The 25,230-nt window shown below is 37.9% G+C and overlaps 1 protein-coding gene across 3 annotated transcripts in view; it reads left to right on the top strand.

Annotated features, from left to right (window-relative positions):
- ARHGAP20 (Rho GTPase activating protein 20) overlaps positions 1-25,230 on the top strand; it is a 116,053-nt gene that overhangs the window by 85,928 nt on the left and 4,895 nt on the right. For all 3 annotated transcript variants that reach the window (XM_046684523.1, XM_046684522.1, XM_046684524.1), the window contains 8 exons: positions 2,068-2,145; positions 4,736-4,802; positions 7,361-7,549; positions 15,476-15,654; positions 17,303-17,464; positions 21,760-21,869; positions 24,134-24,323; positions 24,718-24,832. In XM_046684523.1, coding sequence (XP_046540479.1) covers positions 2,068-2,145; positions 4,736-4,802; positions 7,361-7,549; positions 15,476-15,654; positions 17,303-17,464; positions 21,760-21,869; positions 24,134-24,323; positions 24,718-24,832 — 1,090 coding nt within the window. The remainder of the gene's footprint in view (positions 1-2,067; positions 2,146-4,735; positions 4,803-7,360; positions 7,550-15,475; positions 15,655-17,302; positions 17,465-21,759; positions 21,870-24,133; positions 24,324-24,717; positions 24,833-25,230) is intronic.

Below are 25,230 nucleotides of genomic sequence, written 5' to 3'. Positions count from 1 at the left end.
GCAAATGTTCTGACATGAGTACCAGATGTCACTGTTTGAGAAAAATATTCAAATTTTTATGGTTTGAGACTACAGAGATCTCCTGTAGCAAAGTAGCAAAAAACCAAAGAACTACCACTATTTTTCGGCCAGCTCTGATTCAGTTGTGGTAGCAGTTGGTTGCATTCAGGATTTTCATGGAAAACCCCTTGAATTTTTTTAACACTCCTTTTCAGTGCATGAAAAGTGTGTGCTTGAGAAAAGACTGATGTCCCACTCTCATTTTGAAGAAAAAACAACAGATGTGGTCAGGTCAGGTGCTCTGTTTTTATCACCAGGACTCTGGTTAAGTCAACGATGATGTGGCACACTTTCGCTCTCTGAAGTTGCTTCGTGGCCAGACTCTCTTTTCAGGGAGCCCTGCTTTCAGAAAGAGTGATTCCCCCCAAATAGGAGTGCACATATGGCAAGCATTGTTTATCCTTGGCCTTTAGTTATGCACAATTTGTCAGTGAATTCTGCTTATATGGAAAAAAATAGCTACATTTTCAGTTTTGTCTGTTTGTTTTATTCATTTACTAGCCAAAGAGCACTGTTTGGTGAAATTCACTTGTTTTGTCTACCAGAGAGGCATACAGGGAAAAATACGCATCCTATAATTACTGTTTTGAACATATGTGCCTAATATTAAGAAAAATCTTTCTCTTAGAAACCAGGTACATTGGGAGTGATTATTAGTAATACAGGATAGATTCTTCACTTTACAAAAGACTTCATGATAGAGTTTCTTTAAATTAAATGAAGGGGTTTTCAGACTTAAAAAAAAAAAAAAGCAGAACCCTTTCATGAAATTATATCTCAAGTTAAAGCCCAGTGTGTAAAACATCTATGCCACCCTAGTAGAAGACAGACACTGGGTTGGGTGCTCTAAGCCCTCCCTGTTGGAGTTGTTGGAGCTATAAGAAGTACAATTTGAAATTAGTTAACAAGCAACCTTAAGAGGCAATTTGTCTTGTCAAGTAATTGGCTCATAGAGAAAAAATACTATGATGGAAGGATAACTAATGAATTATCTGTCGATTTCACTTAGCTTTATTTTTACATCATATTTGTTTTTATATCATTTTGTTTTCATTTATGCTACATATATGTGCCATTTAAGTCCTATCAGAGACACAGCACTAATTGCTGATTTATCTGATAATGATAACATGCAAAACCTATATACATAGTAAATATTTCTTTTTTGCTAGCATGGCATTGTCTTATATTTAAATAATGTCTTGGAATTCAGTGAACTCTCTAGATATCTCAGAATCTTGTTAATCCCTTTTCTATTTGTTACAAACTCTTTCTATTTGTAAGTAATAATTTCTCAATATAGTTTAGCACAGAGCCATATAGATATCCTGTTCAGTGACAGAGTTGGTAAAAGAACTGGGCTTTCTAAAACTTTCAGTCCTGTTTGCTAGACTCATTGGTTTTAAGGCCTGTACAGATTTCAACAATGAAAATCTCAGTAGCCACAGTGCCTGACATATAGAAAATGCGTAATAAATAGTGGTTTTTAAAAATTCTAAACTTTAAATGTCTTTTGTAACCAGTTTGTGTTCTGATTTTACCTAAACTGACTTTTTACCATGCAGATAAATAAAAACCCACACTGTGAAAACAGTATTCAGGAAGAAATAGAAAGTGATCCAACTCTCTCCCTTTTTTATTACATGTTGCCTTATGGAAATGATGCAGAGGGCCAACCTCACTGATTTCTTTTGGTTTGGAGAGTAGTCCGTGTATTCTTTCTGAATATAATTTATTCTTTGTCTTTCTTGCTTAAGGGGTTATATTTTGTGAGCCACATATTCTTTATTTTAAAAGAAATAGATGTTTTATTAAAAGGCATAATATATAATGGAATGAAAGTAAGTTATAATCAAGGTTTTCTGTTCTGCTTAAGTCATATGCATTACTCTGTCAACACTTGAAATCAAGATTTTCCTTTGAATAATCATTTGACAATAATTATTTGTTCACTTGTTTTAAAATTCTTTATTTATAGCTGTATTTCTTATTTCTTTTTCTCTACAGTCTAAGACTATAACAGTAACGAATTCAGATACAGTGAACGAAGTCATCAACATGTCTCTACCAATGCTAGGGATAAGTGTAAGTGACTCTGCTAGATATTCTTAATTAAAAACACACTTTGATACTTTAGGCTTACGTAAATATTCTTCCTTCCATCATAAGACAGCTGATTACTAGAGACACCAAAGTCATATTTTGTCCCTTCAAAAATGTAGAAAGTAAGGACCGTAAAGCCTTAATATTAGCTTAATATTGGGTGCTATTCTTCTCTTCCCATTTTAAAGCCTGTGTAAACTGAAGTATAATAAGATTAGACTATAATTTTAGAATGATAATATGTATTTTTATTGTATATGCTATATATATAGGGGCTTTTTGGGTATGAGATTCTTAATATGAAAGTTTCGACCTCCTTCCCCACTTCCCGCTTGTCACTATATGACTGTTCTTTCCCTATCTCCTTTCCTGGTTTTTCTCCCTTACTTGATTATTCTATTATCCCACGATTCAGTCAGTCTTAGGGTGATGAATTCTGAAGGATTTGCTCCATAGTAGAATATTTACACAAAGAACACATAGCTAGAAACCATATTCACTGGCTGTAGGTCCAGAGGATGAGATGGCTGGTACCTCTGATCAACTGGTGAATTAGAAAACAAGCATTGAATTAGATCATGAATTCAAAGCTCTTGAGTGTCCACACCACATTTTCCCCTGTTTTTCTTTTAGTGTCTGCTTTTTTCTGTTTTATGAGGCAAACGTGAGTTTTTGAAATTTTATTAATGGAGAATATCGGAATGTTTGAGGATGAGGTAAAGGAAAGAGAATTGGAAAGTTCTCCTCATCTCCTCCCTACCAGTCTATGAACACCACACAGTGGGTACTTGTGCTAAAGGGAGTGACTTTCAGAAGCATGGAAACTAATGGAAGCACTTGAACAACACCATTTCTAGAGTGGGATTCTCTATAAGTATGAAAACACAGTGTTACTCTGATGTGACGTGACATATGTTTAAGATATGCCAGTCTTTAGATTTGCTTGTACACAGTGCATAGGCCCTATGCCCTATGAGGGCAACCAAAATTTAAGATAAAAAATCTGATTTCTTTTAATTAAATTTAATAATATATTTAATATGTAATTAAATTTATATGCGCTGGGTGAAGCAGGCACCTCTGCATTGATTTCTAAGCTTATATAATTATATCTTGGAAGAGAGTGAATAGTTTAAGGGGAAGGAAGGGAGATTGATCAATGACATTACTTATTTTCTTCTTTATGCTTTTCTTTTGGATAAAGTGATTAATCTCCTCAGCCCCAAAATATTTCCATTTGATGTAATTAGGAATTGAGGCTATTTGATTATACAGTTCTAAGCGATTATTACAGTATTTTCAGACACTATGAAAAAAGAAAGGATTTTTATTAGATTTCTCTTCCTATTTGCAGTCTAATTTTTTGACTCAGGTATGAGGAAGGAAATGACAAATAGAGTAGAGGAGGGGGCAAAGACGGGTATTCTCCATAGCCAGGACCCTCCGTTATAAGGTCAGGGCCGTGATTTTTAATCAGAAGATAAAGGCAGGAATATTAAATATTACCAATGTGTTCTAGCTTAATTTAAAACATTTTTGCTTTCTCCTCTCCTAGAGGATACAGTAAAGTCTGTATAATTTAGTAGTATTTCTTTCAAGTGGGATTTTTAGTATTGCTGGGTTACAATTCTTCTAGTGAACAGTTTCATTGTTTTACATGACAGGGCATATTCTCTAGATAGAATTCTTGTCCTTTCTATGCCCAGGACTGGACTTGCCCAAAATAAAGTCACTGTAGACTGTGCCAGCTACCTAGCTCCTCAAAGCCTCTTGGTCATTCTTCTCTTTCCACTGAGCTAATAGTCAGCCTTTGAGATTTTATTTTTTCATCACAAACACAGTAGTGTTGTGGCTTTCTGGATAACAAGGTTGTCTTTGCAGAGGCATGTTGGAGATTAAGTCCAGTATTCTCTGAGAAGTCTGGAGACATAGCAGAAGGCAGGACTCTAAAGAGATTGGGGGGACAGCCCTGTGGCCAAGTGGTTAAGTTCATGTACCCTGCTTCGGCGGCCCAGGGTTTCGCCAGTTCGGATCTTGGGCACGGACTTAGCACAGCTCATCAGGCCATGCTGAGGCAGCATCCCACATAGCAGAGCCAGAAGGACCTACAACTAGAATATACACCTATGTACTGGGGGGCTTGGGGAAAAGAAGAAAAAAAAAAAGATTGGCAACAGATGTTAGTTCAGGTGCCAATCTTTAAAAAAAGAAGAGATTTGCCTTTTAGAAAACCAGGAAGTCTCTTTTCCCTTTGTAAAGGCCATGTATATGATTTCACATTCTGTGGGCTACCCATATAGTGAGGGCCTGATTCCATTGCAGTTCATAGATCCCTAGTCATCACGAGGAAAGAAGGGCAGGATTCCTGAGTCCTCTGTGGGGGTTAGAGAGGGGGAGATGGGTTGTAGGAATCAGCTCTGCCATCTTCAGGAACCATATCCACCCCCATGAACCTGAATAGCATTTATATGTCCCTTTTTTTACTTTCTGCAAAACATAATAAGGCCCAAAAATGTGTCCTCATTCAGTTAACAAACATGAAAGACTTATTGTTAATTCTTTTATCTCCAAGGGCTCTGAGAGAGATTACCAATTGTGGGTCAATTCTGGCAAAGAAGAGGCACCATACCCACTTATTGGTAAGTTTCTGCAAAAATCTAAGATAGGGTTGATTGTGTTTGAATTATAATTCTAAATGTCTCAGAGAATTGGTCATATGGTCCTAGATGTAAATACTGTTAAATATTAAATCTCATATAATGTTCATTTATTTCTTTAGTAAATGTCTATCAAGCATTTCTTTGTGCTAGACAAATAATATCTCTTCACTCAAGCAGCTAATCATATAGTTGGGAAGAGAAATGTAAATTTTCCTCTGTTTTTTCACTTTACAAACAGAGCTATCTTGCTAAACCTTTTTTAAATTTTTTTCTGAAAGAAAGCAATATATATTGGTATTCCTTTTCTCCTGTGTATTTATTTTTCATATTCAGTTCTTGAATTTTCTGTTCCCTTTCCTGCCTACTACATTGCCTCTATGGAAGACCCTCTCTAATCCAATCATGCCCCTTAATCTCTCAGCAAGAACTTAACATCTGCCCTGCACCCAGAACTTCCGCAGGCATCAGAAAGAACATGAGATTAACCCATTTAGATGCCTAAAAATTTTCATTGACTTACCAACTAGCTGCTGCTTCACTAACTACTTTGCTATTTCTGTAGCCGAATTTTTCAGCATTTGTTTCAAGGAGTTATTGGTAAATAGGTTACATCTCACCTTACTTAAATCATTTAGCTAAAAAATATTTCTTGATCAGTAAGGTCATTCACTGTGGTAAACAGAACTAGAGCAGTTAAAATAAGGGACAGTATCTGTAGCAGACCTTGAGATGATGACAGTAATGAGGGTGATGACGATGATGATTTCTGCTAATAATTTTTAAATGCTTGCTGTCTGCCAGATGTTGTGCAAAGCATACCATATATGCTTTGTCTTATGTAATCCTTTCATTACACAGTGGATCACTACTGTGTAATTCAGGATATTTCAATTGATTGGAATAATCTAAAACCAAACTTTTCTATGAAATGTATGTTCTCAGACTTAAAATAAAGCAAGCCATCATGCAAATAGCTGAGGACAAAATTCACTGCATTTCCAGTTTCTTTTTTAATATTGTCATTTTTGTAAAAGTCAGTGAGCAACAATTAAGGTTGTGATTAAAAATCAAATAAATAATTAAAAATTATTTGAACAAAATGTATTAATTTAATTAAAACTGTATAGATGGTAGCTTTCAGGCTTAGAACAGCTTCGAGCTTCATTGCTAACTCTCACTAAAAAACCACGAGACATGGGACATGATTGCTATTTAGCAGCAATTCTCCATTGCATATTTTAATTTGCCTTGCAAACTTCAGTTATAGATTAGCTGCTGTCTATTTTGATAAACTGACTTTGTTTTATTGCTGTCATAGGAGTCTTTTTTTTTTTTTTCGCTTTAGTCCCTGGAAGCGGCTATAGTACTTGATATTAATGAAACATTGACATTGTACACCTATGCCAGTTGGAAAGGAAAAGGAAGAATTCACTGAGTTACGTTCAGTGATAAATCAGGAATAGAAGAGAACTTACTCTGTACTTAAAAAACAGATAAACCTACAACACAATGGGACTTGAGGATTAAATTAAGAAAATGTAATTACTTAGAGTACTAAAGAGCAAAACACTGTATTGCAGTCAGATATCCAGGGTTTAGTTTTCCTAGTTTGCAAGTTCCTTTTTTAATCTTGTTTCTGATTATTACCTAAAGACACCAACCTCAGAGAGTGGCAGTGGAAGGGAAGCATAAGTCAAACAAACCAGTCCTGATGCTCTTGAGTAACTCTAAGCATATAACTAACAAAAAGTAATGATGGGCCAGCCCTGGTGGTGTAGTGGTTAAGTTCAGTGCGCTCCACTTAAGCAGTCCTGGTTTGGTTCCCGGTGTGGACCTATGCCACTTGTCTGTCAGTGGCCCTGCTGTGGTGGTGGCCCACGTACAAAAAAAAGGAGAGAAAGATTGGCAATAGATGTTAGCTCAGGGTGAATCTTCCCCAGAAAAAAAAAAAAAAAAAAAGAAGTAATGAAATGTCTTTTCCAAACAGACATCTTATGTTAAATAATAATAATAGAGATGCTTGAAACATATGCTTCTTTACCCTTATTACTTAAATAACAAATAATATTAACTACTAAGGTTTACTTATTTGATCCTTATAATATTGTGTGATATGTAGGATAAATATTTTAAATCATGGATTTAAGGCTGAGCGCACTCAAGGATTTGCTGAAGATTTACAGATACAGTGTCAAAGGAGGAACTAGAATACCTTTAAATATTCTTAGATGTGAACATAAGAAGAGTCAACATTATGCAACTCACAAACTAATCTGTGCGTTCCAAAAGAGATTCTTTAAAGATTTTTTTTTCTCTTTGCTTCCCCGCCCCCCTCCACTTAAAACTACTTTCGTAGGACCACCTGCATTATGCAGTAGTTTTCAACTGTGAGAGGGTGTGTGGTGATCATTCAGTCAGCAAAAGGATTCTTTATACCAAAACTCCGAGGAGCACATTGCAGTACATTCCAGCATGTAGCACACATACTCAGAGGACCAGTCAACCTAAAGTCTACATTTGGATTCTTCTCTGTGTAGGGCATGAATATCCCTATGGAATTAAAATGAGCCATCTTCGAGACACTGCGCTCCTGACACAGGGATCAAAGGACTCCACCGCCCCTTCCAACTTCCAAGAGCCCTTCCTCATGGAACAGCTGCCCCGAGCAATGCAGTGCCAGTTCATCCTGAAGCCCAGCCGCCTGGCTGCGGCCCAGCAACTGAGTGGTGAGTTGCTTCTCCTTCACAGAGCCTCTTTTTAGCAAAAGTTTTCATTCCTGAAAACAAAGTTAGTACAGAAGCAAAGATTCAACCTTCCAAGCAGATGAGGTATTTTTTTTTCTTTCGAATTTGCTAAGTGTTTTGAGAGGAAAGATGGAGTTTTAGAAGATGGTTTTATGAATCAGCAATGGGCATGCCTGACTATAATCAGCAGCTGGTAGGAGTAGTCTGTGCCTTCTTTCTTCACTATTCTTTCCCCTTTAACCTTATGCCCAGAGCAGAGTCAAAGGCATCAAGCAATGCTGCAGGTGCTTCAATGCCTTCTTTGTACAGTAATACATTGCACTGTGTGTTCCCCCTAAATGGTCACATTATAAAAAGGAGGTTGTCAGTGATGGGTGTCAGGAGACTGTGATGTCCTACCTGGATTCTGGTACTGATAAGTACGTGAAGGCTAAGATGATTTCTATACAAATCTCTCCTTAGTCCGTTAATCTGTCTGAATTCCCTCTGCACGTAGCCATCTCTTACTCATCCCATAATAAAAGCTCTAAAATGATAAAAGTGATATTTAACATAGGATGACCACAATTTACCCTAACCCAAGTTTGAGCTATAAGCCATCAGTCTGAAAGTAAGATTGTATAAGAAATAGAAGAAAATGGATACCAAAAGTGTGAATGGGATAGTAAAAAATTGATGCTGAATGTCTGTAGCTGCCTTTGTCAATTTGAACCAACCAGGGAACCCAGTGAACCCAGTGAACAGTTTTTATGCATCCCACACCCATGCACATCCAACTCTGTCGCTTTCTGTTGATGACCTAGCCCAAACTTTATACTTTATTGAAGTCATCAGCCAGGGACTCCCTCACCTTGCCAACACCCGCTGTGAAAACCTACCTTACATTTGTACCGGTCTTCTTCTCGCCTATAATGGTCAATTGAGTTTTGAGACTCTAAGGCTATTCACTCACATCTTTGGGCCATTTTAAGCGGTGTTATAGAGATGTCATGGTTTTCCATCCATGAAATGCAAGCTCCATGAAGGCAGAGATTTTGGTCTGTTTTGTTCACTGCTATATTCCAGCACCTGGAACAGTGCCAGACATATATAAATAAGTACTCGATAAATATTTTTGAATGAATGAATTTATTAATAGGTCCGTTGTTACTTCTCATTAAAGATACAAAGGGAATGTTGCCTTTATAAAGCTGAGGAGAATAATACTTTACTTTTTTACCTTCATACCCATGTTACTCAAAACTATTTCTCTGGGTCCCTTGTCAGTTTTATTTTAATTAATTTGACCAATTATCAGGCTCAAGAATCCTGAAGATTTTATTCAATTTTGCCAGTGACTTGGTTAATTAAATTGTAGGCATCTCTGCTTATTAATCCTCTGTTTCTCCCTATTGGAAGATAGGATAATAGTGGTTGCAGCTGCAGATGGTTCACGGTAAATGGGATCAGGGGTGGAGTAACTATAGACCGACGGTGCTACCCTGGCTGGGCATCAGAATCAGCTGTGCAACTAAAAAGATTACAAGTGCACCAGTTCTGTGTTTTTTTTAATACAAAAGATTTTGATGAACAGGTGCTTTGGAAACCACTGATTTACATCAAGGATCAGCAAACTTTTTCCATAAAGAGTCAGATAGTAAAATTTGCAGGCTAAGAGACAAAATCAAGGCTATTCTGTAGGTACTTATATAAAAAAAAGAGAAAAATTTCCGTGAATTTTTTTATTGATGACTTTCAATATATTATAATAATTGACTGCAATTTTATCTAATGCAGATCTACTAGTTGAAAGAATTGAGTTCTTTCGCGGGGATAACATTTCACTTAATTGGGATTCAAAGTTAGTGTTCCAATCATCAAAACTGATTGCAAAATCTTCTGATCTATAGTGAGATTTTATATACTTTATATATTTATTTACTTTATATACTTTACGTTTGAAAATATGTTTTCACACAGATAGATACTGCCAAATACTATCATTCTATAAGCATATAATTTTAATTGCATATATCCCTCTCTGAAAGCATTTGTGGAATATTATTAGATTCTTCTCTTGATATTTTCCTTTTAGCATGTCATTTTATTGCAGATTAATCGTTTCCAATTGAAGGTTAGCTGGAAGCTCCTCAATTGCACAGTTAAATGGACTTTGAGATGTGGAAACTTCCTTCACCACTTGCGTTGTGGTCGGTAAAATACTGCTGGAACTGTAGTTTGAACTCGGAAAATATATCTGCTATCAAGTTGTATAGGGATGGAAATCTTACTTCTTGTAGCTTTTGACAGCACGAGAAGTGCATAAAGCAGCTTGACATTACTAGTGATTAAATGTCTGTTGTTTTCAAAATGAAACTTTCAAAAGTTTTGTATATAAGCAGTGTTATTGCTTGTCATTTAAGTTAAATTCGTTAAGAAACATCATCAAATCTGCAGCCATCCCTAATATCCAAAGTCATTCAGTATTCAGTAATAGCGGTTGAGGGCAATTCTTCCCATTCATAAAAATTTCAGTCTCAGTCCTAAGTTCAGATATCACTGTAAACTTAACCATTGCGGAGCCTTTGAACTGCTGTGTGGTAACACAGGTCAGGCTATTTGGCTTCTGTTTCTGACAAAAAATCATAGAACTGACAGTGCTTAAGTCCACGAGGCTGAATGAAGTTCACTGTTGACACTGCTGATCCAGTAACACCTGATAGATTCAAAGATTCTCCACACAGCACCGCTGATGAATGATGCCATAGGCATTGAACACTTTACATTTTCACAAAGTTTATAAACTCATCAGATTGTACCTTTCTCTGCTCCACACGTTTTTACCACCATCAGATACATTTTTAGCAGATTCCACTTCAGGTTGTACAAAATTACTGCTTTCTCAACTTCTTTGAAAACATTCTCACCTGTAGTTGTTCCACGTAGACTATTCAAGGCTAATTCTTCAGTCATTTCAAACAAATCATTGACTTCCCAAATAAACAGCTGAGCAGTCTTGGTAACTTCTGTTGACTATAATAGAGAACCAAGGAAAGTCATTCAAAATCATTTGTCCTGTTTTTTAGTTCACAATTCATACTATTTCTAATGTCCTCAACTATTGAAGCAGCTATGCTCACCAAAAGGCTAATCATCTTAAATCTAGTTTCTCTGTGCACATTTCTTTGTCTACTGCAAGCACACAAGATCTAATCCACTTGTCCTTGGTAAATGGCTTTCCTTCTGTGGCCAACAAATGAGCCACTCAGAAACTTATTTTGGTGCAACCTCACTTTCATTTTTTATTTTTGTGAAGAAATTCTGCAGTGCTGAAATATTTCATTCTAAATATTCTGAAACTTTCTAATCATTGCTTTCCTGTGGGTTGGGAATATTGTGATGAGTCCTCATTCTGGTAATGTCGACATATATTGTATTCTTTTACCACAGCTGTTATGTCATTGCACAGTTAGCACAATACTTTGCCGTTTAATTCAATAATAAAGTCATCCATATTTCACTGTGTTGAAAGCCCAACATTAGGGGCTGACCCAGTGGCATAGTGGTTAAGTTCACACGCTCTGCTTCAGCAGCCCAGGATTTGCTGTTTTGGATCCTGGGCACCGACCTACACACCACTTATCAAGTCATGCTGTGGTGGCATCCCATATACAAAATAGAGGAAGATTGGCACAGATGTTAGCTCAGCATCAATCTTCCTCAAAAAAATCCACAGAACTCATAAATACTTAAATTGCTTAGTCCTAAGAAGTAGATATTTTGTACGGTCTCTTATGTGGAAAATCATATCTTGTTTCTGAGGCTAACAAGAGGATAAAAGAGGAAGATAACTTCTGATAGAGTATTGGCTGAGAACAATTAATATTATATGTTTAAACCATCTGAATAAAATAAGCCACAACTAGAATAAAGATAAATCTCACCTCTTCTTTTCTAAGGGAGCTTTCTCTAGTTAGCTTAAGGAAAATATCTCAGTTAACTGAAATAACCTTAGGTGAACATAGTCATCCTCGATCTGTTTTTCAAATTCCTGCCTTAGTATGGGGAAGATCTAGTAAATAGTCTTCCACTGAAAACAGAGTAGCAAGACATCTCTCAAAGGCCATCCCTGAGACAGATCACTGACTCAGCCTTGCGATGACTGGTATCCATTGAGACAGTTCTGGTGTTAATTGGGGGCTCAGGATATAGACATTGAAGATCTGACCTCAAGAGCCAACTCAAATGTCACTTCTAGGAAATCTTTATTCCCTCAGGTGGGTAGTCGACCCCTTCTCTGTATCTCCAGAGCACTTTATGAATATCTCTAGTGTAACACGTAAGGATTACATTATAATGATTTGTTACATGTCTCTCTAGACTATGAGCTGCTTAAGGCCTGGGAATTCATAGCAGGGCTTGGTCCAGTGTTCAGAACAGAGCAGAAGTTAAATGAAAGACTGAATGGCTTAGTCACACCTAGGAAGTATGGAAAACTTGAGTGGAGCACAAGAGTTCTGGAGCTGAAGTGGGATCTTTCTGGGAATACTCTGAAGTGGCTCTTGGGATTCTAGCCTGAACCAAATTCCCAGTTCTACAACCATAGCAGGCTCACTTTCCACATCTGCTTCAGACCCAGGGCTAACTAGAACTGGACTGAACATTTTAGGGTAGATGGTAAAATATGGGACACAACTTTTTCTTCTACCTGTTTGCCCTATCGTTCCAGTATTCTCCCAGGTGTATTTTCTACACTGGGGGAAAAAAACGGTATTCTTAATCTGGGGAGTTATATGGCCAGAATAGAATTTCTAATCAAGGTTTTTGTTGTTGTTGTGATTATCACTCTATAAACACAAACTTTTAAGAATTGTAATTTTTCATATGCAGTTCCCTAATTTAACCATGAAGAAACACTAGCTTGAATCTTGCCAGGATTGTTTAGGAGAGCTAGATTTACATGAATTTAGTTTGCTCTACATTTACATGACCCTTATATTTTTTATTCCAATAGCATGCTTTTTCATCAGCCTTTGACATTTAGAAAGAAAGAGCTATGCATTAAAAGCTCTGCAAGAAAGTAAACTTTAATGAAATTTTTTTTCTCAGTCCCAGAAGGAACATGAACTCTAAACTTGAACGTTGTACATGACAAAAGGCATGGCTGCAGCTGAAAGCATTTATGATAAAGTACAGGACTCAAGTTCTACTTTATCCTCTGTCTACACTCAGAGGATAGCTGCATATATAACTTTATGATAGAGCATTCTTCCTAAGAAGTGTGAGAAAGCTAAAACATCAAATAAATCTGATAATTTTAGAAATAATGAAACCAGGTTAAATGTGAGGAAACTAGACTGAATACAGCTACTCAACTTATATACAGCCACACATATTAAACAGACTTTTGCACGGATTGACATTGCTAGGTGTACAGGAACCCCCTCCTGGATATAAGAATGGGTTTAGTTTCCTTTGCTGTTTTTTAAAATGGCGGAGGTTGGAAATGTCAGGGTGGGAAGAAGTTGCTTTGATTAAACAGAATCTGGTATTCCTTTCTGTCTGCATACTTCCCGAAGGCTGTTCCACCACATGGAGAGTGGGTGTGGGGAGGAGGTCCTCTTTGTGGGGAGGAGGTCCTCTTTGTGGGGAGGAGATTCGTGTCTTGGCAGTTTCAGTCAAGATCCAAGATCACTGTGACCCATGCCCTGGGCAAAGTAGTACTTCTCACACATTATCCTGCTTAATCCTCCCACTGCCTGTGAGGAGTAGGTAACATCATTCTCATGTTAAAGTTGGGGCAAGAGATTAAGTAATTTGCCAAGTAAGTGTCTAGACCAGGAGTCTGACTGGGCTCCTGACTCCAGAGGCAAAGACCTTTACACCTGTGTATGAATATGGATGCTGCCCTTACTGTATCGTAAGGAAGCCAAGGGTAGATGACAGTCTGAAGGCCATTTGTTAAAATGTTACTTATTTGTTTATCCTCCCACAATGTGGCTCTTTTAGTATTTGGTTTCACTTGGTTATTCTGAGGAAATAAAAAGCTAAGGTACATTACAGCCAAACAATATAAAATACTTCTTTGAAATTAACCTTTGACACTGCTGACTATATCGGCCCTGAAAAGACCATCTCCGTCAGCATTCCATCATCAGGGGATGTTGGATAGCTAAACATCATCTCTGGTAGATTGATTGGGTGTCAAAAGAAGCAGTGCCACACAGCCAGAGTTTAATGACTTGTTCCCAAGCGCTCTCGCTGGAGGAATAGAGTCAAACCCTGTGTGGGCGCCACCTGAGGGTTATGGCTCCTCCATCTTGGTGCTGTCAGCCTTGTCTGCAAGCTGTTTTGAACCTGCATGCTTCAGGGATAAACCAGAGATGTGGGCAGAATTTATGCACAATATTTGGGCCTCCCCCTGTTTGGTTTTCTTCTTTCTGGAATTGCCCCCGACTCACTTTCTAGCTACTGTGGATATCTCCATCTCTATTCTCTCCTTCTTTAAGCCAGTAAGAGTGAAGTTTTCTCTCCAAATTTTAGTGACTCTACCACCCTGGGCCTGTCCTTAGGCTAAAAGCTGCAAGAATGGGAAATTTACCCAGTGCCATGCTATTCCTTTCGTGCAAGTGTCAAACTTTACCTCCAGTATTTACTTTCTTTTGGTCACTCTTTAGTGCCTTCAGATAGGCTTTTTTTGCTTTTTTGTCCAGATTTTGTAGTTGTTATTTGTGTGTGTGTCGGGAGTGTGGGCGGAGAGGTTCAAAAGGAGCTACTCAGCCACTTTTAAAAGTAAAACCCTAAAGAGCTGTCTTTTTAATTAGCAAATCCATCATGTTAAAAGGAGACACAGATCACAAATCACATCAAAAATGTTTTAGCACTATGAGATCATAAAATCATGAGCCATTGTTAACCTTTCTTACTTCTTCCTATTTTGTTCATGCTCTTTTCCTACCTAAGTCTCTCCTCAGTTCAATTCTTGTTCAAGAATGATTTGTTGAGTACTTACTAGGTGCGAGGCACGATGCTAGATGCTCTTCCTGTTGAAATCTTGTTCATTCAAAATCCAAATCCAATGCAGGCACCTCCAGAATCACTCCTTCCCTCCGTCTGGGTGGATGTGCTTTCTTTCTTCTCAAGGCCTTTGGCACTTTGTTCCTCCCTTATGACGTGTTATTTATTAACATACTTGCTTTTTTCCCCATCGCCACTGGTCTCGTTCCCCATTAGATTTATAAACTTCACCATGGCAGGGGCAGGTCTCACTCGTGTTTGCATCCATCCATGCTGCCTTAAACGTGCTTTTTAAAATCAGGAACTAAAAAGATACATAAAAATCTTTGCAGTTGGAAAGAAAGGAGAAAATGTACAATATTAGCTTCCTGTCTCTGTTCTCAGGAGTAGAACGGGGCAGCAGGTGATAAAGCATTCTTCCTTTCTAGAGAACATCTTAATAAAGACAACTCCTCCGCCTCCTCCTCCTCTTCCTCCTCCTCCCCTTCTTTTTCTTCCTCCTCTTCTTCCTTCTCTCTTTCCCTTCTCCCTCTCCTTCCCTCTTCTCCTTCTTCTTCCTTTCATTTTCTCACTATGTAATTGTGCTCTGACTTAATCGTCAGCTGTTTTGTACGCCTAGTCTCATCTTTAAATTGGGACAATACATGTGTTGGTATGAAACACTTTTTGCTTTAAGTTGTTGCAGTCCAGGAAGGGAGGCTTTCCTCACCTTTGAAAATTCAATGCCAAACTCAAGTAAACAGACAAGTGATGTCCCTGAAATACATGGACAATGACCTTATCAGTAACAAGGGCATCTGTGAGCATTTTTCTCTTTAAGCCATAGTAATGGACATACTACAAAATGGAAACTGTAGAAATAAGGTTAAGTGAATTAAACTAGTTTTTCTAATAATCTCCCTCTTTCCTTAGATTCAGGTCAGAAGACATTTAAAAGGAGAAGATCTATCATAAACTGGGCCTTTTGGCGGGGTTCTAGCATTCACCTGGATAACTTGCCCGTGTCGCCAACATCTCCTATGTCAGGACAGCTCTTTGGGGTTTCTCTGCCACATATTTGTGAGAACGACAACCTGCCCAAACCTGTCTTGGTAAGTCTCTTTTTGGCCTATAATACTAACAGGAAAAGAGCACTCTAGGAGGTAAATGTATCCCCAAATGGAAAAATTACAGACACCCATGGCTTTGGCTGAGAATCTTTATTGTTTTTTTTTTTCTTGTGAGGAAGATTGGCCCTGAGCTAACATCCATTGCCAATCTTCATCTTTTTGTTTGAGGAAGACTTTCCCTGAGCTATCATCTGTGCCAGTCTTCCTCTATTTTGTATATGGGACACCACCACAGCATGGCTTGATGAGTGGTGTGTAGGTCTGCACCCGGGATCTGAACCCAGGAACCCTGGACCACCAAAGCAGAGTGAGCAAACTTAACCACTGTGCCACCGGGTCAGCACTGAATCTTTATTATTTCTGCTTCAAAGAATAAATCTGATTAAGCTATTGCAGAATCACATGGAAGATGAATAGAAAGAAATCATCTAGTCTACTGGTTTTAAGATAGAGCTACAGAAGCTTGCTCAATAGAGAATGCACATTAGAATCCACACTGTCCCCCACATTTTTCTCGCACTCTTTCTTGAACTCTGCATTGTCTGAAAGTGTCCTTTAGTCACTTTAACAGCAGAGACTCCTCAATCTTATGCTTTTTAAAGATCTTACGTGTGTTTTATTTGTATTTCAAGTGTTTAAGCATAAATATACATCCTCTGGCATTTAGTTATCTTTCGTATTATAAAATGGGTCAGATGAAAGCCATTGAGTTTGTATTGTCTCCAATTGATATATTAAATGATCACTGTTAAGCAACATTTATTGAGTATTCAATATCCTTTAATTCCTATATTAGACGTATGGCATTTTATGCTGTGTTGTGCATCTGTAAGTGCCAGACACTAGTCTAGCCACTTTATTGCTTATCTTCACAACAGATTTAGGGGGTGGTTACTGTCATCATCATCATCATCATCATCCCTACTTTCCAAATTAAAAAAAAGCCTCGCGTTTACCAAAGGTCACACAGTAAGTATGTGCCATAACTAGGTTTCAAACCCTTGGGTTGCTTGTCTCCAATGCCCATTTTCTTCCTGCACTGCAAGCAGAGGACATACAGCTAGAAAGAAAGCAAAAAGAGATTGCTCAGAATGGAATGGAATGGAGAAAGCTTCCTGGAGGAGATGATTTTTGAGCCTAATTTTAAAAGAAGGACGTAAATACAGGAAGTAGAATGAAGTATGAAGGCGCATAAAAAGAAAGACAAGCAAGTAGAGAATGAGCTTGGCAAGAATATTTCCATATTTGGGGAAAAGAGTCCATATTAGAGAAGATGGGAAAAGCGTAGTGAAGCAGGAGAGAGACAAATTCACAGAGACCTTGAAGCAGTCAGAGAAATTTGATTTTAAAGTGGCTGTTGGTTCCTTGAACAAAAGACAATCTCATTAAAAAAGTGTTTAAAGCAAAATGTTTTAAATGTTGACTATAACAAGAATAAATGGGAGAAAAGAGATTTAGAGATACAAAAATATGAACTGACCTCAGTCCTTCTGGCAGTCCATCCAGCCCCAGCCCCTCAGTGCTTTTCCCCAGGACACCCCAGCCTCTGGCAGCCCGGGAGGGCAAGTATGTATCTCCTTGCTTCTGTGTGTGAAGTGCCATTTTGGTCTTTTTCTTTGCTTCCCCATAGGATATGCTTTGCTTTCTCAATCAGAAAGGACCCCTCACAAAAGGCATCTTCAGACAATCAGCCAATGTGAAATCCTGCAGAGAGCTGAAAGAGAAACTGAATTCTGGAGTTGAAGTACACCTAGACTGTGAATCTATTTTTGTGATAGCGTCTGTCTTAAAGGTATGGAAAGTTCTCCCTTCGTCCACCTATGGTTGTAGCTCTGGAGAAAGACAACTGGTTTCTTTCATTACAATATTATTCCCATCTGCAAAGAATCATAATAGATTTAGAATTTAAAAAGTGCTAAAAAAAAAGTCAACATTGACCTTTAAAAGCCACTGCCAATGATATGGCATGTCAGATATGCTTCTTTAAATTTTTCATCCCATACCACTCTGCTCATCTTCACTTGTGCCACCCCATGCAAATAAATAAAAATTAAAAATAATCAAAACACACGGCATGTTTGCCAAACCAAGCATCCTGATTATGATGACTTCCTCACAGTCTCACTGCCTTCCTAATAAAGACAGAATTTTCAAAAATGAACTTTCATAAAAGATAAAATCGTCCCATTCACAACAACATGGATGAACCTTGAAGGTATTATGTTAAGTGAAATAAGCCAGATAGAGAAAAACAATCTCTGTATGACTCCACTCATATGTGGAAGTTAAACGTGTAGACAAAGAGAACAGATTAGTGGCTACCAGGGGAAAGAGGAGGTGGAGGGTGGGCACATAGGGTGAAGTGGTGCACCTACAACACGACTGCCAGACAATAATGTACAACTGAAGTTGCACAAGGTTGTAAGCTATCTAATCTCAATTAAAAGTTTAAAAAATGAACTTTTATTAAACTTTGAAATAGAAATTTGCCATAATAAACAAACATTAGCCTAACAACTGAAATAAGAAATTGCTCACTGAGACCACTGAACATTCCATTCATTTCCACAATCAACATGCCTTCCCCTGCCCCCTCATGCCTTCTTAAAGTAAAAATGAAGTAGGACTGTCTCCAGCATCTGGGCCTTCTTTTGTGAAACCCTTACCACATTTGGCCTCCTTTATGGTTCTTACCCTCCACCTCATGGTTACTTAAGTCACATCCATAGTTGAGTTAGAACTCTTCTAAAATGTTTTCCCCTCCACATTCTTGAAAATGCCTCACATTTTTCAGAGACCAAGAGTCAAAACCAGCTTTTAGCATAGCTTTTGACCCCAGCAGTAGCTTCTGCAGACCAGCCTCAGGCTCCCATCTCCCAGCAGGGTTGGAATGCGCCAGAGCCAGGGGTAGAGACAAGGCCCCAGCCTGCTTCCTACGGCCTGGAGCATAAAAACCAAATTAAGGAAAACATGGTGAAGAAGAGTCTTGCATACCCCTGCTCCTGCGGGATGGTCGACTGCTTACAGAATCTTACTGCATGACTTGTACGGTCAGAGGTTTCTTGGTAAATGGGCCATGTCTGTTCTACCCCTCCTGTAGACTTTTGCAATAAAGTTCCACTCAAAAGCACTAGAGAGCTGAAGGTAAGGTCATCTAATCTATTTTGCACAGGGTTTGTAATTACTCTGCAATCCTGGAATACAATAAAGACATGTATGGTGTGCTTAGCCAGTTGTATATGCCAGAGATATATATGCACAATGAATTTTTCTTTTTTTTTATAGGTTTTTTTTTTAAAGATTGGCACCTGAGCTAACATCTGTTGCCAATCTTCTTCTCTTTTTTTTTATTCTTCTCCCCAAAGCTCCCCGGTACATAGTTGTACGTTTTAGTTGTATGCCCTTCTGGTTGTGCTATGTGGGATGCTACCTCAGCATGGCCTGATGAGTGGTGCCTTGTCCGCACCCAGGATCCGAACTGGTGAAACCCTGGGCTGCCGAAGCAGAGTGCATGAACTTAACCACTTGGCCATGGTGCTAGCCCCTGAATTTTTCTTTTTTTTTAATCATATAATTAGACTTTCTCGCATCTCTTTTAAGACATTAAAGCCTGTGTTTTAGACAATTTTCCTTACTATCCTATTCTTCACAGCACCACACTTAAAATTTTGTGCTAAATTATTGAGGCTATTACAAATAAGTTTGGTTCTAGAAGAGTTAAATTGTATTTCAGATTACAGAAGTAGCACTTGTACAAAAATAAGCAAAAGACAAAAAATGATTCAAATGATTGAAAAGTCTGGTTAAATGGGTTCCAAGCGATTGAAGTTTTAGAATCATAGAACTGTTTTTCTCTCATTTCTTCCAAGTGGTTGCATGAAAGGAGATACTTCATGCCAAAAGTTTTTGAGCTTTTGTTCTGTTTTGTTTCTTGTTTTGAAGACTGTTTGGAAGTAGTGCTTAAGTTTTCCTTTAACTTTTTACTTAAGCTGGTGTTGCTTAAATATAAGCTTAACTCTTCAAATTATAATTGAAAGAAAATTGCTCGAGACACTATCACTTTGATCCATCAGACCTTTGCGGAAAAGTTCCTTTTTAATCCTGCAGGAATCTCATCTCAGATTAGTTTGGGAGTTCTGCTGATGACCTGGGCTCTGGCTTTGGAGGGGAGGAGACTCCATTGAGTTCTGTGCGTTGGTGATTGTAATTCAGAACCAGCTCTCACATCCTTTCTCAGCCATGATGGTGGTTGTATTTCGTAACTTGTTATTCCAGCTGTGGAGGGTTCATTGAGATGTTACGAGTTATTATCTTTCAAGTGTAGGTTTAAGATTTAATGATGTTTTTCTTCAAGACAGATCCTAAGTATGTTTTCCACTGAGATTTGAAAAGAGAGCTATTGTCACTGCTCCACTTTGAAATAACAAATTTTTCCTCTTCTAAATCTGACTTTTAAAGTAGGTGCAGCACCTAAAATTAGTTTGAAATTATGAAAATTCAATAGCTTTACCCAAAAAGAGGTAACTTTTGTGATGACACATCTGAATCACAAGTATCCAGGTACATTTCTACTGGAAGATATAATAGGACAGAGGAAGACTTTGAATCAATCATCTTCCTACTTGTTAATCACTCTAAAAAAAACTTGTATAATAACAGGTGACATGACTCCCGAAAGGTTTTGAAAATTATCTTAGAATCTCTATTATAGTTAGTTGGCCTTCCCTTGTCCCTCATTAATATTTGGCCATATGACAAATAGCAACAATTCAGTAATGACCTCTACTGTGTCTGGGCCTGTGCTTAAAACTGAGGTGTACAGAGAAGGAGATGAGGGACTATGCCTGCGCTGGAGGACCTCATAAGCTGGTAGGGGAGATACACACCTGATCAGCTGAGAGTTAGGTACCATAGCTTTCATATTAGTAATATAAAATGACATAAAGTAACAAGTTGTGTTTTGCCTTTTGTAAGACACATGATTTTTGCTGATTTGGTTTTCCAGCAAGAGTTAAAATTGCTCAGGTGCAGACTTTTACCTATCTCCATGTTGTAAGCAAGAACTTGCAAGAGGATAGCCAACCAAGGATAGAGTGCTTAGACCTGAAATTGAGTTCTCTCTGCTTGAAGTTTACTGAGGTGGAGATCAGACTTTGCATCCTTGGCCTTCTTAATTAATAGCATGCCAAAAGTGACAGAGAGAGTAGGCCTGGAACAGAAATGAACTTTGGACCATGACTACATGTGGTTTATTTTTAAGCTTTTTGTAAACAAAAGTTAAACAACAAACGCCATTGGTCATATCCTACTTGTGTCATAGTCTGGTTTCACCACACCCTGCCCCACCACTGGTCTCAGCAGAATAGGGTCTCAAAGGCCAGAAAGGATAATGTACTGGAGACACGTTATTTAGTGTACTGCAGGCATGGGAGGGAGTGTGGCCCTAATCTCCCGTAGCCCAGCCATTGCCTGGAATGCTTCCCCCCGACACATATATGTGAACCCTTATGTGGGGAACACAGAGAGAAACTCTTAGTACCTCTGGATGGAACTGTGAACCAGTGCTCCTGGAATATAAAATTCTAAAATACAGGGATTTTGTTTTATTCACTGCTCTATCCCTAGCACCTCAAACTGTGCCTGGCAGAGATACGTGAATATGTATAGAATGACTGAATGACTGATTACCACATCATGAACCTCACAGATATCTTTGTGCATTTCTTTGAGCAATGATTTGAGAGGGAGAAAAGAAAGGATTTAGGATGGTTTACTGCCAAATTCTGTCATGTTGTACTAATTTGCTGAAATGGACACAAACAGGAGGTTTCAGTCCAAATAAGTTGTCCTTTATCTTTACCACTATAGTCTAAACTCCAGTTATCCCTCTGGTTTTTGTTCGAAAAAAGTCAAAGCATGTGTTTCTATGTGTGCACATCAATGGAGAGTTGGCACAGAGTTCCGTGTATTCCACAGAAGACAGCACTTAACTGAACTTTTCAACAAAGTGTTTTCTTTCTAATTTCTCCAATACGTATTTAGCATGAGAATAATAATTTAAAATATTTATTTTTCCCTCTATATAAGGATTTTCTACGAAATATTCCAGGAAGTATTTTTTCATCAGATCTCTATGATCATTGGGTCTGTGTCATGGATCAAGGAAATGATGAAGAGAAAATAAATACAATTCAAAGGTAATTATTCTAATTTGATCATGTCTCAAAAATACTTTTAAAAAACACATTTTATAAACTTATCTATTAAAGTAATGATGACTGTCAAAGTCATATCCATGGGGACGAGTTTAAAAATAGATTTTTGCTAGCTGCTATCATTGTTATTATTGTTTTCTCCCTAATATTATTAACATGGAATACTTGACCGTTGTATACCTTCTGTATATCTGAATCTGATAGGAGCCAAAACCCACTAGACAAGTAATACTAATTGGGGCTAATACTGTAGACCCAAACTACAATTTATGATCTTAATTTTGGTAAATATTTAACTAACCAGACAAGTCCTTATATATTTCATTCAGCAACTAAATTCATACAGAGAAAATTTCCTCCCCTCAAGGAGCTCACAGTCTGGTAAAGCAGGTAGAGAAATCAAGAATACAATTACAATGCAGTATGGTCAGTGCTATGAAAGAGATGTATGGAGGAGGATATTGTGGGAGCACTGCAGAGAGGCACTTGCCTCCTTGAGAAGTGTCAAGGAAAGAGGGAGTTGCAAAGTCTCAGTCGGATCACAAAGAAGGCATCGTCTGTACTCATGCGTAGGAATGTTGCTGGCAGAACTCACCACCCCCATTCTCAGTATGCCTTGCATTACAAGAGAATAGGAAAGAAGTGTCCATTAACAAAAAGCAATACTTCCAGTTCTGTGAAAACCCAAGAATCCCAGTATCATTTATTTTGCATGTGCTTGTTTAGTACAGTTTTTTCTTGAACAACTTTCAAATATGAAGTATTGTCTACACGCTGCTATTGATACACATCTTTAGCAGTAGAAGAACATGGTACAACTGTTAAAGACACCCAAAGTCAAAGCCAAGTAACAAAATACTATCTCTGCTTTCATTATGGTTTGGTGGAAACCATTGAGACATAGTGAACATCAGATTCTATACTTTGTTGCTAATTGTCTAAAACTTTATATCCTACAAACTGTTGAACGATGATTTAAAAACAAGATAAAATTATGACTCTCGTACAAATATAAAATGAACACTTGTGAAAGATTTTATTTAAATCATTAATCAGTGAGAGAACTAATAAGCTGTTACAACCAGTTCAAAGGGGATTTCAAAGTACCACGACTTAGCCGCTGAACCAGAAATACTGAAATGATGCAAATAGATGCAAAATAGCTTTTTCTACTTGGGTGAGGTGGGGCAGATAAATCACTGGTCTCTCCACCAGACGGAATTTTCAAGTCGATAGACAAGTGTTAGGTGCACTGCTATTAGTTCTGTACTACTTACAGAGTTGTGAAATAGCTCAAAGGCTTAGAGTCCCCAAAGAATCAATCACTCAAAAGAGTATCCTAGACAACGCCTTGCTTTCCATTGAATATCTCAATAATCTTTTGGTCCACTTCAATATCTTTCACAATTTGTCCCTAGAAACTATACTCATTGTCAGCCCATTGTACTGAAGAAATGCCTCTGCTATTTGTGCAACAGGCATCAGACTCGCTTATTTTCTACCCCAGGTTGCAGATTCTTGTTGAAAAAAGTGACAACCATGAATATCGACATAGTTCTGTTGTTGGTGTGGTAGTAAAAATCTGGATGGTAGTAAAAATCGTTTTCAGGGAATGGGAATTTAAAACTCCCTTATCAATGAAAAAATAGGAACAGGAGGAAATATACTGTTATAAGCTTGACTTATATGTGAAAGTGATGCCAGTGAGATAGAGATTTGGGACAAAATTGACCTTGGAAGCTGGTGGAGCAGAGCATGAGCTCTCGGAATGGACCTGAAAGTCTTAATAGCTAAGGTGTAGGTTCTCACCAAGACGCAGAATTCCTGTGTTGCTCCCTGGAAACAAAGGAGCACTTTAAATGTAATTGTTTAATTTCATGAGAAAGCTTTTTGGAGGTTTTGGTTGAGAATATTCTGAAATGTTATAGGATTTGCCTAAGTTAAAACACACTATACTAGTTTCAGGGAAATATTTCAGGCAGCTTTTTTTTAAGAACCATTTTTCTGCATCTTTCCCATTTTCACGGGGTTGTGGAGACAGTGTACAAATAAATACATAACTAAATCCCCAGTGCTCGTTTACTCTCTTTCTGTACAGGCAGGCCTCACTTTGCCACATTAACTGAAACTTGCCTATCTGAACTTTCTTACTTTGCATGGGAAACCCCATGCAAAGCGAGGGTTGCCTATCTATACAAGTTTTTTATGAAATGTCTTGCTTAAAGAGTGCATTTTTCTGTCTTTAGGCTATTAGACCAGCTTCCGAGAGCCAATGTTGTTCTCCTAAGGTATCTTTTTGGGGTATTACACAACATTGAGCAACAGTCCTCATCCAATCAGATGACTGCCTTTAATTTAGCCGTGTGTATCGCTCCAAGCATTCTTTGGCCTCCTACTTCCTCCAGCCCAGAACTAGAAAATGAATTTACAAAAAAGGTAATGAAGTTTTTAATTTTTATACCCTGGGGGACTGAGTCCCCATTTTGAACGTAAAATTTGGGATATTAATTCTGAAAGACGTTTTCTTAAATACTTAAAAATTACCCTAATTTTAAAGACAGAGCCATTGGTATAAAAATGTTAGCATTTAAGCTAAGGCCACAAATAATAACTTGATTCCACCAATTATAACTAATTCCTATACCCAAGCTACTCTTGAAAGCATCATAGCTTTTTAGGGGAAACTGTTTTATATACTTTTAAAGCAGACATGAATTTTTCTCAGGATTCTTTTGTATTTTTTGGTTAAAATCAGGACTCATATATGAAATTTGATTTATAGGCATGCTATATGAAAAGTAGCACTTCATTTTTCTCCTTTTTTGTACAGGTTTCTCTGCTTATACAATTTCTGATTGAAAATTGCTGTAGAATATTTGGAGAAGAAATCACTTCCCTCTTGGGAGAGGTTTCAGTAAGATGTGATACTAGAGAGAATGCCTCAGGTATTGTGACTAATTGGATTGGTTTTTGTGAGAAATAGACACATGTCTGAAGATGCTGGGACAGTGGTTGTCCTGGAGCCTCCAGCAGCTCAGATGGAGGGAGCTTCTGACCTGAGTCAGTTGGCCTAGGGCTTCTGCTCCTTCCTTAGAAGGCCTGTTAATAGGTGAGGGTATGTTAACACTGTGGGGATTATGAAAGGGATAAGATGAGATCTCAGACTTCAAGAAGTTGTTAGTGGCAATATAATACAGATGGTGGCTTTAACTTTTTTTTAAATAAAACTTTACAAGAAACCCAAATAGATATAATAGAACTGCTGTGGTTGAAACTAGAATAGAAGACCCAGAGAGGCAGTAGAGGCAGGCCTGGTCTTTCTCTTCCTTTCCTTCCTCTTAGT

This window comes from Equus quagga, chromosome 14, assembly GCF_021613505.1.
Source record: "Equus quagga isolate Etosha38 chromosome 14, UCLA_HA_Equagga_1.0, whole genome shotgun sequence".
Taxonomy (NCBI): Eukaryota; Metazoa; Chordata; class Mammalia; order Perissodactyla; family Equidae; genus Equus; species Equus quagga.
The sequence above is the reverse complement of the archived record's forward strand: the minus strand, read 5'-3'. Positions and strand labels throughout refer to the sequence as shown.